General features: G+C 54.3%; 5 protein-coding genes across 5 annotated transcripts; 3 read left to right on the plus strand and 2 right to left on the minus strand.

The window, feature by feature from the left end:
- Positions 1 to 370: 370 nt before the first annotated feature.
- F5144DRAFT_536491 (DHS-like NAD/FAD-binding domain-containing protein) lies at positions 371 to 2342 on the plus strand (the record flags this gene model as incomplete). Its single annotated transcript, XM_066787058.1, has 3 exons — positions 371 to 937; positions 1159 to 1574; positions 1626 to 2342. The coding sequence occupies exons 1-3, from the start codon at positions 787 to 789 to the stop codon at positions 2340 to 2342; spliced, it is 1284 nt and encodes a 427-aa protein (XP_066641623.1). The 5' UTR covers positions 371 to 786.
- A 1180-nt stretch (positions 2343 to 3522) lies between these two features.
- On the minus strand, positions 3523 to 6132 carry F5144DRAFT_578337 (arginosuccinate synthetase). Its single transcript, XM_066789261.1, has 13 exons — positions 5974 to 6132; positions 5891 to 5904; positions 5767 to 5822; positions 5697 to 5714; positions 5385 to 5505; positions 5198 to 5314; positions 5108 to 5121; positions 5050 to 5054; positions 4908 to 5000; positions 4763 to 4858; positions 4586 to 4659; positions 4008 to 4531; positions 3523 to 3949 (listed from the first exon to the last, which is right to left on the minus strand). Exons 1-13 carry the CDS (start codon positions 5994 to 5996, stop codon positions 3857 to 3859), a joined length of 1248 nt encoding a protein of 415 aa, XP_066641624.1. The 5' UTR covers positions 5997 to 6132; the 3' UTR covers positions 3523 to 3856.
- A 1781-nt stretch (positions 6133 to 7913) lies between these two features.
- F5144DRAFT_613938 (uncharacterized protein) lies at positions 7914 to 8760 on the plus strand (the record flags this gene model as incomplete). Its single annotated transcript, XM_066791760.1, has 2 exons — positions 7914 to 8708; positions 8749 to 8760. The coding sequence occupies exons 1-2, from the start codon at positions 7998 to 8000 to the stop codon at positions 8758 to 8760; spliced, it is 723 nt and encodes a 240-aa protein (XP_066641625.1). The 5' UTR covers positions 7914 to 7997.
- Positions 8761 to 10164: 1404 nt separating this feature from the next.
- On the plus strand, positions 10165 to 11015 carry F5144DRAFT_300222 (uncharacterized protein). Its single transcript, XM_066783878.1, has one exon. The coding sequence runs from the start codon at positions 10394 to 10396 to the stop codon at positions 10763 to 10765; it is 372 nt and encodes a 123-aa protein (XP_066641626.1). The 5' UTR covers positions 10165 to 10393; the 3' UTR covers positions 10766 to 11015.
- Positions 11016 to 11377: 362 nt separating this feature from the next.
- On the minus strand, positions 11378 to 11998 carry F5144DRAFT_604429 (uncharacterized protein; the record flags this gene model as incomplete). The annotated part of the gene is made up of 1 exon (XM_066791344.1): positions 11378 to 11998. The coding sequence occupies one exon, from the start codon at positions 11996 to 11998 to the stop codon at positions 11378 to 11380; it is 621 nt and encodes a 206-aa protein (XP_066641627.1).
- Between the last annotated feature and the right edge of the window lie 689 nt (positions 11999 to 12687).

The raw sequence follows: 12687 nt of genomic DNA on the forward strand, positions 1-12687 counted from the left end.
CTTTGACTTGATTTACTCTGTCTTCTTCACCTCTTTTCCTTTTCTCCATTCCCTCTTTCATTTTCCTCCATTCTTCATATCTTTCGGTCTCTCCTCTTCGTTTCTTTCCTTCTTCCCTTTTATTGATATCGTGCTCGTCTTTCGAATCTGGCTTTTTTTGGTCAGACGGTGCTGGTCAAGAGACTACCTGATAATACCTAATGAGGGGCTATACCCTCCCGAGGTAGTTATTCGAGCTGTACCAGTTTTGGCACCGCATCTAACATTGCCATGAGATCGAAGTCGAGTGTAAACCCTAACCCGTAACACTCTTAGCCATACCCCACATTATTGCCTCCCCTGCAATTTCTGCAACGAAAACCGTCAGCAAGCCGGGTTGGTCACACCGGGTGCTGTGTGCCTTCCTTTGATTTGGGGTTTAATAAATGCTATCTCACTCACGCAGCCCTCATCCTTCATAAGCAGCGACCATATCAATTTCACTCGTTCATAGGGTGATCCGGCGATCCAACCCTTCCTGCGATCGCTCCTTCACCCTTCATTCGCAATTCATTGAGCGGTACCGAAACTGTGCCAAACTGTGCCCCTCATTATCATCGGCACAGCCGCATCACCGCCAAGATAGGCCGCAGCCGTGGAGGAGGGCCGCGCCCACATAAGGGCAAGCAGTGGGACGACCTCGACGGCTTTGACGAGTTCGACGACTTCCGCGTCCAAGGAAAGCAAGCACAATCGAAATCGAAGAAAGGAAAAGGCAAAGGAAAAGGAAAACGGAACAGGCGCAAGATGGGCCAAGAACAGTCGATCATCGACGATGACACCCCGCCTCTCACCCTGCCGGAGCGCAGCCTCACCGCCGTCGCCGACTTCATCAAGTCCGGCAAGGCTCGCCGCATCGTCGTCATGACCGGCGCCGGCATCTCCACCGCAGCAGGCAGTAAGCACCCCACACCTTTCCGCTTCCCTTTTAAAAAAAGACAGAAAAGAACATTTCTGTTTTATTTTTTCATTACCTTGTCCATAAAAGCAGACTTCACTCACTTCCACACCCTCCCTCACCACACACCACCACTCCCCCCAACTCCCCACCCACCCTTCCACCCCCCAACTCCCCACCCACCCTTCCACCCCCCAACTAACCGCCCCCTCCCCCTCCAGTCCCCGACTTCCGCTCCCCCACCACCGGCCTCTACGCCAACCTCTCGGCACTCAACCTCCCCGAACCCGAAGCCGTCTTCGACCTATCCTTCTTCCGCCAGAACCCGCAGCCCTTCTACGTGCTCGCGCGCGAACTCTACCCGGGCGCGCGCTACCGCCCGACCGTCTCGCACGCCTTCCTGGCGCTGCTCGCGCGCCGCGGCCTGCTGCACATGCTGTTCACGCAGAACATTGATTGCTTGGAGCGCGCGGCGGGGGTGCCTGCCGAGAAGATTGTGGAGGCGCATGGGAGCTTTGCGTCGCAGCGGTGTGTGGATTGTAAGGGGGAGTTTGATGGCGAGGTGATGAGGGCGTTTGTGGCGAGGGGGGAGGTGCCCAGGTGTGGGAGGGTGAGGGTGAAGGGGGGGGAGGATGGGGTGGGGGTGGGAGGGCATGGGGGAGTAGGGGTGGGTGAGGGCGAGGGTGAGGGTGGACGGGAGGACGGAGAGGGGGAGGTGTGTGGTGGGCTGGTGAAACCGGATATTGTCTTCTTTGGGGAGGCGCTGCCCAGGGCGTTCTTTGAGTCCAGCGGCATGACGAAGGAGGCTGATTTGATTTTGGTCATGGGCACCAGCCTGCAAGTGCATCCCTTTGCGGGGCTGCCGAATATGGCCGAGGAAGAGACCCCCAGAGTCTTGTTCAACCTGGAGCAGGTCGGGTCATTTGGCACGCGGGCGGATGATGTCATGGTGCTGGGAGACTGCGATGCTGGCGTAAGGAAGCTCGCCGAGGAGCTTGGGTGGAAGGATGAGCTTGAGAAATCCTGGAGGGAGTTGGTCGGCGATGAGGAGGCGGAGAGACAATTGCAAGGGGCTAGTAAGAGGGTCGCTGCGCTGCAAGACGAGGTTAGCAAACTGGCGGAAGAGGTGGACGAGGTGCTTCATATCGACGACAAGGAGGCTGGGCACGGCACGGAGACAGGTGACAATCAGCAGGTTCATAAAACCCCAGACGCTAGCCCGGCAGAGGATGCTAAGGCGCCCGCGGAAGGCTCAGTAACAAGGGTCGCTGATCCTGTTGCCGAGCCCCGGCCTGAGGACAAGGCCACGCTGCCACCTACCGACCACGATGAAGGCCGGAGTTCAGTGGGACAAGGGGAAAAGGCAGACAACGATACAGGGACGACGGAGAAGGCAGCCTTGTAATAGTGTTCCATCTATTAGGTGTGTAGGGAATATGGCAAATCAAATACATTGAGTCGACCCAAATCGCCATCAATGGCGAAGACATCAGATAACCGCCAAAGTCGGCGGCGCATCGTAACCCGACTAGGCATCATAGGCGGCGATGTTTTGGTTACTACAACTCGGTTAGCGCGACGTGCTAATGCCGAGAGCAGCGAGAATGGGAACAAACAGTTTCTCTCTTAAAAGAGTCCTCATCTCGTCTAGGTAACCGAGCGTTGACATCAACTTGAGACAACCTACATCTTCTCTAGGCGACGGAACGTTCAATAGAAGACTTTAGGCATCAAAACGTGGATCTCGTAGTTAAAATCGTCTGGGTCTTTTCTCGGCGACGGAGCGTTGGCATCCCTTCGAGAATAACCTTCGGAACCGATGCCCGGGCTTGGTTTCTTAGAGAATGCATCTTCCCTAGGCCACGGAGCGTCGACATGGCCGATAGAAAAGTCGGCATCTTCTCCAGGCAACCGAGCGTCGGCATCGCTTGTAAAAAAGTCGGCATCCCTAAACAAAGCATTATCGACAGTGACGTTTTCGACAAGAACGATAGGGATATTCCCGACACGGTTGTTATCGGTACGGGCGTTATCGGTACGGGCGTTATCGGTACGGGCGTTATCGGTACGGGCGTTATCGACAACACGGGTGTTATCGGTACGGACGGTGCCGAGGAACGAGATGATCACGGAACAGATGTCGATCTGTTTCTTTAGGTTCTCGAGAGCATGGCTTATTTCTGGCCTGGCGGCGGCGACAAGAGCCTCGAGACGTACGGCGGCGTGGTGTCGGTCGTCGGGGGAGAGGGCGTTCAAAGCATCCGAGAACTCGTCGATGACGGGTCGTCCAGCATGCTTGATAGTTTAGTCATGGCGAGTGTATTTCTGAGCCGTCGTGTGCTGGCACGATAGTGTTGATTTAGTTGCGAGTTTGATCAAGGTGGTAGCTAAGGTAGGCACTGTCGAGTGCCCAAGGTCCTTCTATTTATGCTAGTTTCCCAATGACTCTTCGTCTGATCTAGAGTATATTAATCCGTCATTTAAAGCGGCATTGATGTCATTGATTAGGCGTCATCGATTAGCTGACGTCATGATCAAGTGTTGAGGAGGTAGCTGCAAAGTTATGGCCTGGTTTCGAGATAGAAATCAACGTAACTTGCTAGAGTTTCCGAGTCACTTTTCGCATGTTCACTACCTAGATCTCCGCTTTAGCAGCCCGAGCTATCAACGTCCCAACCGGGTGGAAATAAATCTACAAGGTTGAAGGTCTAGTTGTTCCTCCTCTTCTTGAATCTATATCATGCTTTGATATTTTATCCACCCGAAACCTGGTAGTCATTTTTTCTATCTGTTCCTTTTTCTCGTACAAGAACCCAGTTTCTTGATGGCTTCTCCTTTTCCGGTGTCAACAAGCCTATAATGCCCGTGGTCACATCGGCAATGTGAATGGGTCAGCACTGCCATCCGCGTTGTCTATATCTAGACAGGGGCAAGAGGCTCGCCGTCCCTGATCTTGCGGGCACCGTACTTCTCCAGACGGATAGCCTGGATAGCAATGAAGCCGCTCGTGTCCTTTATCGCGTTGTTAGTTTCGGGTCGTTTGAAATCCCGTTTTCAGAAGGTTACTTACAACTGGGGAGAAGCCCTCGAGGGTGTCCATGGACGACTCAGTCTCGGAGTAGAGGTTGGAAGTCTCGCTGGAACGTCCGACGACGAATGCGCTGCCCTTGTAGGCCACCAAGTTGACCTTGCCCTCGATGTGCCTCTGGCTGAAGACGATGGAGTTGTGGAGGAACTCGCGTTCTGGGCTGAAGTACATGCCATTGTAGAGGCAGGCCGTCCAGTTCGAGGTGACCATCTGGTCACGGATGGCGCGGACCTTGGAGTCCATGCAAAGGCCCTCAAGATCTCTGTGAGCGGTGCGCAGGATGGTCAAGCCGGGGGTGTCGTAGCAGCCACGGCTCTTGAGACCAATGAACCTTGATTCGACGATGTCGACGCGGCCAACTCCATTCGCCCGGCCAATCTCGTTGGCAGCCTTGAAGATCTCCAGCGAGCCGGTGATGGTCTTGTCACCGACCTCGAGCTTGATTGGGATGCCCTTCTCAAAGTGGACAGTGAACCTGGTTGGCTCATCAGGGGCCTTCATGGGATCTTTTGAAATTAGCTCCCACGCCATGACATTGTTTGGGGGCTGGACAAACTTACCCACGGTCATGGTCCACATGTCGGCCGGCGCCTCGAGCTCGGGCTGCTCGAGCATACCCGCCTCGTATGAGCAACTGTTTTCAGAATGAATGGTCAGCGACGATTCTACGTAGACACACAAAAAACGCCGGGTATGCTTAGAAGTCTCGATGGGATGAGGCGGAGGGCTTTGCTTACTGGATAAGGTTGGCATCCATGGAAAACGGCTTCTGCTTAGTCGAAGTCACAGGAACGCCCTTTGCTTCAGCAAAGTCCAAGAGGGCTTGACGTCCACTGTTTGGGTTAGCATCTCCGAGAGAGGGGGGTTAGCAGGGGCACGGACGCGAATCGCTCGTAGAACTCCGGCAGGCGCCACGGGATGATCGTCTTCGTCTTTTGGTCGAGAGCCTTCCAGGCCAGCTCGAATCGCACCTGGCTAAAGAGGATGAGTGTGTGACATAGATATTCAGGGCAGCTAAACATACTCATTCTACGCAAGTTAGTATCCGGAACATGATACAAGTGGAGCAGGAAAGAACTTACGCCCTTGCCGGTACCTGAGGAGATAAGAAAAACGGCAGTCAGTATGATACGACAGTGAGCAGGCTCTGAGCGACAACGTCGATTGCTTACATCCGTGGCTCAAGAATTCACAGTTATACTGCTTAGCCACTTTCATCATGGCCCTCGCGATGACAGGCCTGGCCAACGACGTGCCCAAGAGGTAGGCATCTTCGTAGAGCGCGTTGCCTATAACATGGCATGTCAGAATAGCCGTGGGCAGGCGTTGTGCACTTCGCACGGGGGCGGCCAAACGAACATTGCACAGCTGGCCAGACCAGCTCTTCCACAAGCTCCTGCTGGAGATCCTGGATGATCATGCGCTCGGCACCGATCTTCTCAGCCTTCGCTTTGACTGCGTCGTAATCCTCATTTTGCCCCTAGTGCATGGGTATAAGCGAATGAAGCCGATATGAGCAGCAAACTAGTCCTGAGAACAACGAGGCATCTCTTGTCTCCACCCCGTCACCGTGAGCAGGGATCGGGTCAGGATGCGAGAGATAGTTTATGCTTCTCGGTGACTCTTGTCCTCACGTTGAGGAGCAAATGTCGAGGAAGAGTTTGTACATACCACATCTGCGAGGAACGCCTGTTCTCAGTCAGCTTGTGGCGCAGAAAATCATCGACGGGGTTATTCGTACAACAACGGTATAGCCCTGCTCAATGAGCCAGGCCAGGATAACAGAAGTATCCAAACCTAGAATTTCCATTAGTATACTGCGGTCATGCTCATGCAACACGGGCCGTTCATGTAGGAAAACCCACCGCCAGAGTATGCCCTGGTTCACGGGAATCGTCAAGTCAGCCTATGAGCACTCAGAAAGCAATTGTGGCTCCATTCGACTCACAGACAAACGCGCTTGGCAGCCATGTTGATCGTTGGTCGGAAGTGAAATGGGTAAGTCGGAAGTAAACCAAGTTGGTGACTGTCAGAGGTGTTGTTGCTCCTAAAGGTTTGCAAGCTCCCCACTGCGGAGGCGGGGTCGATATGACTCAACGAGGGGTGGTTATCTTCGGGACAAAAGATTCATTGTGGCGCCAGGGCGCGTTGCCTGATAAGGGTAAAGGACCCTGGTCCCACAATAATTTGCTTCTCCACAGGATACTGGTACGAAGTACATCCTCAACTTTCTGAGAATGGTTTGTAGAGTTTACTGATGTGGCCAGACATTTAACTTCCCAAATATTATCACTCTAACTCAGCACGAGGGCTTCATGTAATGAGGCAAGACTGCTACGACACCGCCGCATCCGTGGTCTAAACAGCCGCATGGCAAACCATGTCACAGCCCTGTCAAAAACATGGGACTTATGATTGGGTGTCAAACCACGAAGATTTTGATGCGACGGTCGGGATGGGGAAAGTCTAACAAGTTTCGGCTCGTCCACGCCGGAGCGGGAAGAAACCGAGACATAAACAGAAGGCCGGCCCTTGCTCTCTAAACCGACGGGTGGCATCGGGTCGTTTCCGCTATCGCGTTAATAGGAGAAGACATTGACTAACAACCTGGGCGAATTGCACTTCGATTCTGAGGGCAACGATGCCCCGACATATCCCAGATTCTTATTCTCGATGGTCCTAGATATCTGCGCTCTCGAGCTTCTTACTCCATTCAGGCATTCGATCCTGTCGAGTTCAATCGATCCCGTATTGTGCCTCTCACAAACGGAAAGTCAACAATCTGGGTTTTGGAATCCCGTCCTAGACCCAATGGCGACCCCCTCCCCAATGTGCTGCCACGACTTCGAAATCCCGCACCTACCCGCTACCTTCTAGATTAAGCCTAGGTAGGTAGTAAAGTCCAATGGATGCCCGCGGGACCTAGATGGTGATTACGACCTACGTCGGCGATCAAAGCAACATTCTTCCTATACCTACTCAGCCCCTGGCTTCTCTTACCACCGAGCTCCGGCGCAAACCGGATTAGAACTAGTCTGCCTAGTCGGCCTACACAGCACTTGTCCATTGAAGGAATCATGCGAGAAACTCTGCAAGGTTCTATCTTGACAACTGCGACGCCTCATTAAACCACCCGTTGGATGTTGTAACCACAACACACTCGAATCCAGATCTTTGTCAAGCATGGACAGCAGTTCGAGGTTCGCATCAACCATAGGCGGCTAGCCTGGAGTGTCGAGAAACTATTTTACCGGTGACTCTTACAAGTCACTCCGTCTGATCTGGAGATTGGGTAGGTAACCGTGACTGAATCGTCTACACAAGTAGGTACCTATGTTGCCACACTACCAAGTTACTTCCAGGTTGCTTTCCCCACACTTCGCGCGACTTTAGCGACTACCTACTACCACTAAATCCATAGAGTGCCTATGTACGCAATGTACGCAACTAAGTAGGTATCTAATTTGGAAGGCCCTTTTGCATTTACTCTGTCGTGTTGAGTCTCGCCTCTCTATCGCCCACCTCCACACCGCCGATATGCCAGCTTGTTATTTCTAGAGCATGGAGTTTGTACTAGTCATAGAATTGAAATTCCGGAATTCTAGTTCCAGTGTTTATTCATCGGATGCTTGCCGGTTTCGAGCTTGTCAAAACTGTTCATCGAGAAACAAGGGATTCGCCTCAGCTTCTCCTAACAATGACATTGTTCCATTGCACGAGTCACTGTTCCGTGGGGGGTGGCATCACACAAGCAATCTGTTCATGTTTTGCTGTTGATGTCTGAAACCATAATAACACACAGCACACACCTTGGTCGGTGCCACGGTCCCCTCCTCGATTTCTCAAACGTCGTCACATAAACCATAACCAGGCTTGAGGACGTCTCAGTCTCGATCGAATCGCACATTGACTAGCCTGCTCGACTATTTACTCTACGGTGTACGGACGACACCTTCCCAATCGATCCCCACGATGCCTACTACGATTCACTTCGTCATTCCCCCGTCCTGGAGAGACTCGAACAACGGCGAAAACATCATGGCCCTTCGCCTTCGGAAACGTCCACCGCTGACACCCGTGCCTCCCAAGCTAACTGCCGCCTATCCGGCGGTGTTCGACGACGAGAACTTCAGCGACGGCGGAGACGCCAAAGACGCCAAAGTCATCAGCCCCTTGACATATGACAAACAGCCGATTATCCCTTCGCCATTCTCCGCAAGGCGCTCCGGTGTGGAACTTGAAAAGCCCAAATCACTCCTCAGTCTCGCTTTGACACGTTCTCGTTCCTCGACCTCCGTTACAACTTTCGACAGTGGTGGTGGTAGCTGGGTCACCGACTCCGGCGATGACAAAAGCGACAATGGCAGTGGCGGCGATTATATGCCTGTCGCTCAACAAGTGGCCGAGGATTTCAAACGCGACAACCAGGCTATGGCCACCCGGCGCTCAACCGTCAAGTCTCTGACCGAGCTAATTTCCGAGCTTGAGCAAAGCGTTGCCGCTGACCACCGGCGCGGCCCCAAGCAACCGCCCCTCCCTTCCTCCTTGTCCCGGGCCCCCGCCCACAGGGCCTCTTCCGCCTCTCCCTGCCCACGCAGGGCCAGCCGAGACTTCGCCGCTGTTTCCGGAGCAGCGCCGGTTCATCTTCCGCTGGCTGGACCAGATCGCCCTCCCAGAGGATTGGTGAGTAGTACCAATGCTTTATTGCCCCCTTCTCCTCTAGACGGCATCTTGAACACCATCAGCAAGACCATCGCGACCAACCTCGAATTGTACGGCAGCCTCCCCGCCCGCCTGCCAGTCCACCACCGCCAACAACACCAAGAAAAACAACAAGCAAGCACCTACACCAGCCCCCAACCTAACCTCAACATCAACAACAACACCAACGACCTCTACCCCCTTCCCCTCCGCATTCCCTCCCACAAAGCTAAAGCTGAACCCAAACCCAAACCCATCACCATCCCACCCCCACCCCCAAAAACACCATCACCACCACCACCACCACCCCCCTACCCCCCCCAACCCTCCCCCCAACACCAACACCAACAGCAACACCACCCCCCTTTCCACCTCTTCCACCTCTCCCCCCACCCACCCCCCCCAAAAAACCAACCCTCCCCCTCCTCCCCCCCCCTCAACCCCCCCTGCCCCGCCAGCCCCACCCCGCCCATCACCATCCCGCTCCGGCCCGCCCAGCGCGAGAAGCTACGCCACAGGACCGAGTACAGCCTGCCCATAAACATGTCCAAGTTGCAGGACCGGCGGCAGCTGGCGGCGGGGGGCCCGCTGGGGGTGGGGAGTCGGGGGGGGAGTGGGAGAGGGGTGGTGTTGGAGGGGGAGTGTGATTTTGAGGAGGGGTGGGTGGGGGTGAGTTGGGGGTGGGTGTGTTGTGGGTGTGAGGGGAGGAATGGGAAGTGGAGGGTGGATTGTATACGGTGTGGTGCGCATGTGAATGTGGGGTGTTGCGCGTGGGTGGGGGGGGATGAGGGGCGGAAGGGCTGCTTGACGAGGGATGTGCCCTGGGAGAGGGATTGGTTGAGGGTGGGGTGCTGTGCTAGATGATGCTGGGGACCTATGAAGGCTGGTGTGGATGAGGGATGGGGATATGAAGTGGTGGTGGATTTGGAGTAATGTTTTCTTTTTCCCTTTGTTATCGACGTGGGTGACGGTTTTCAAGGGGCTGGACTCGGTAATGAACTCTCCTTGAAGTTTTAATCTTTAGATGGTTCGGTGGGATCATTTCTGGACTCTGCTGACATGCGAAATTGAATATTATTTGACCTGCTTACTGATTTGTTCATGATTGTGACTCTAACAGATATCAGCAAGTAATGTGGTACAATGCGAGCCGGCATAATTATCGGGATGATGAACAATGAGAATTGAGAAACAATGCACTGCCCCATTAATGCCAAGAATCAGGACTTGTTGCTGTGAGAGTACATACAGTTAGTAGAACCATTAGATATCTTCATACAGCTGAAGTATATTTTCTAACCGCCGCTCCCGGTTCACAGGCTGCGCCTCCTCTCCCGAGAGGCTCTCGATCGCCAATTAAACCAACCAGGCGGAATGAACCTTGCGTGCTCTGAGCCCCGCTTCCACGTTTCCAGTGAAATCTGACAACCATCACGACGTTTTCGTCATTGATTCCATTTCATTAACCCCTTACCGCCATCCATATTTAGAACTACGCGTTTATCAGAAAGGATCTCGACCGAGAAGAGGACTACACCCCACGAGGGAGAGGCTGGGCAGAAACGAAATACAAAGGAGATAAAGACAAAGAATTATTCAACTACTCCCGGTTCTGACTGGAGTCCTAACTCCTCACGGCTCAGCTCTCTCCCATCCCAAGCTCCAACATGACCAGCCGAAATCTCAACCAAGGCTGGCGGGACGTCGTCTTCAAGCAATACGAAGCCGACCACGCCGCCGACGTGCCCTTCCCCGTGCGCTACCTGATCCACGCGCCCGAGTGGCAGAAAGACATCTCCATCTCGATCCCCACCAAGGTCGACGTGGCCCCCTTCCGTCAAGCCGTCCTGGCCTTCTGCAGAGCCAGACGCCTCGCCGACGACCCGGCATACGACGGCGACCTCCTCAGCGTCCGAGCACGCGTTTCTCCACCTCTGGACCCATCATCTTCTTCGGCTCCGCGCAATGGTGATGATGATGCTTCCCCGCAAGACGACGCTGACCAGCCCAAGCCCGGTGTTGCTGGTATCAGCGGCTGATGCCTGGGGGCTCGCCACCTACGGTGATAGCGGACGTGAGACAAAGTTGATCGCCCATTTGTTTTTCGGAAAGCGCTCGCGATTCCTTTTCCCGGGCCCAACGGCGTGGTTCTTGATGGCATCTTGTTGGGGACTGGGGAGAAAAATCAGCGGATGGCAAGCATCTGTGTATCACTTACAATACCATGTTCTCTACAACAGAGCATCTAGGTTTAAAGTTCCCCCCATGAGTTGCCGTTGCCAGTGAAAAAGAAGACGGCGGTATAGAAAAAGCTCGGAATTTGCTGCCTATAGGTGATGCCAGTAGTCATTACACCCGTCGAGGTAAGCTGGGTCATACTTCATGATATGAATATCTCTCGGTCGTTGCCACCGAAAAACAAGCTCTCCAAAGGCGTTTGGCCAGACGACTCCGTCCCCAATTGCACTCGCAGAGCCTTCGTCGGTGCCCCAATACCAAGCGGTTATTATGTCTGGGTGTGCAAGAGGCGTATCCATAAACCCGAAGCCTTCCGTTTGGAAATGTCGCAGGTGCGATAGCATGCCGTCATACACCACCGCCGACCAACGGACCATGAATTCATTCGCGTATGCAATTTCCCTTGCCTCACACTATGTGGGGGTGATACTGAACTGGATACCAACTGCCAAGTTGGCCGAGACGAATTGCCCATGTCGCGCCACAAACTCGATCTCTTCGGGGAGATGTACAACCAGATATCTGAGGAGCCCTCCAATATGGATTATGACACTCGTTGGGGACATGAACCCCTGCCTGGCTAGAGCGAGAGATTGGTCCACCAGCTGCTGCTCGGAGAGGAGGTCGGGGTTTGGGGGGAGGGCGAGGTTGGGTGAGTTCGGTTGCGTTGGGGGGGCGGCAGGACCCGGAGCGTTTTGCAATGGAGATATCGAGACATCGCTCGAGCTCGACAAGCTGGAACTCAGCACAGAGCTGGTAGGACTAGCGGGCGATTGGAAGTCGACAGTATTATCCACGAGCATCGGCGGGTCGGGGGTGAGGGCGAGGTCGGGGTTTGGTGGGAGGGCGAGGTTGGGTGAGTTCGGTTGCGTTGGGGGGGCGGCAGGACCCGGAGCGTTTTGCAATGGAGATATCGAGAGATCGCTCGAGCTCGACAAGCTGGAACTCAGCACAGAGCCGGTAGGACCAGCGGGCGATTGGAAGCCGACAGCATTATCCACGAGCACCTGCGGGCCGGGGGTGAGGGCGGGCATCCCGGGACCGAGGTCAACAGGCGCCTGAACGCCGGAGTTGACAGACGTCCCTAAGCCGTGAGGTGAATCTGAAATAGCACTTGCGTCAGCCCAAGTAGAAGAATGTCAGCAAAGAGCCCTACTCTGTGTATCATTTCCACCCATTCGGACCATTCCTTGGCCGCCACTCCCACCCCCAGCGACACCTTGGCTGTTGTTTCCCCCAACCCCCCCAGGTACTTCGGTTGGGGCCTCGGGGCCAGTAAGCGGCAACTGGGCGGCTTGTCTGCGCGGGCTTGGTGACTGGCTAACAGCGGCGTGTCTCCATGTCCGGGCTAGAGCCGCCGTTAAACTAAAGGATCCGCAGAGAGGGTTCCCGACGAACTTACACGTTGTACCCTGTGGCCTGCCGCTTGGCATACAGCTTGATTCTAGACCTCTCTCTCTGCAATTTATACATGGGCTGGCTCCATCACAACGCCATCTGTCGACAAAACAGGGTATGCAGGGCACCCGTTGGGGAGTCGCGGGTTGTGTCCCCGACATCTGGAGATATGTAAGGTTACCTAGTCAAGGGGTAATATAACGTAGCGCGTCAAGTAGTGGTATAAGGCGGCAGACTTGAAAAATAGTGAAGGCGTAATGGGATGCTAATGCTGCGTAATAAACTTGCACCTGGATGTCCGGGTGGATGGATGGGTCAAACAAAT

Source organism: Chaetomium tenue, assembly GCF_020726465.1.
Source record: "Chaetomium tenue strain MPI-SDFR-AT-0079 chromosome Unknown F5144scaffold_5, whole genome shotgun sequence".
In the NCBI taxonomy this organism is placed as follows: domain Eukaryota; kingdom Fungi; phylum Ascomycota; class Sordariomycetes; order Sordariales; family Chaetomiaceae; genus Chaetomium; species Chaetomium tenue.

Bases quoted from the DNA above. Each gene is read 5' to 3' on its own strand.
- F5144DRAFT_300222 (XM_066783878.1), top strand. From the start codon at position 10,394: ATGACCAGCCGAAATCTCAACCAAGGCTGGCGGGACGTCGTCTTCAAG.
- F5144DRAFT_578337 (XM_066789261.1), bottom strand. From the start codon at position 5,996: ATGGCTGCCAAGCGCGTTTGTCT. The intron at 5,315-5,384 runs GTTCGTTTGGCC...GCCATGTTATAG, and splicing joins GGTCTGGCCAGCTGTGCAAT to GCAACGCGCTCTACGAAGAT. The intron at 4,859-4,907 runs GTCCGTGCCCCT...TAACCCAAACAG, and splicing joins GAGTTCTACGAGCGATTCGC to TGGACGTCAAGCCCTCTTGG.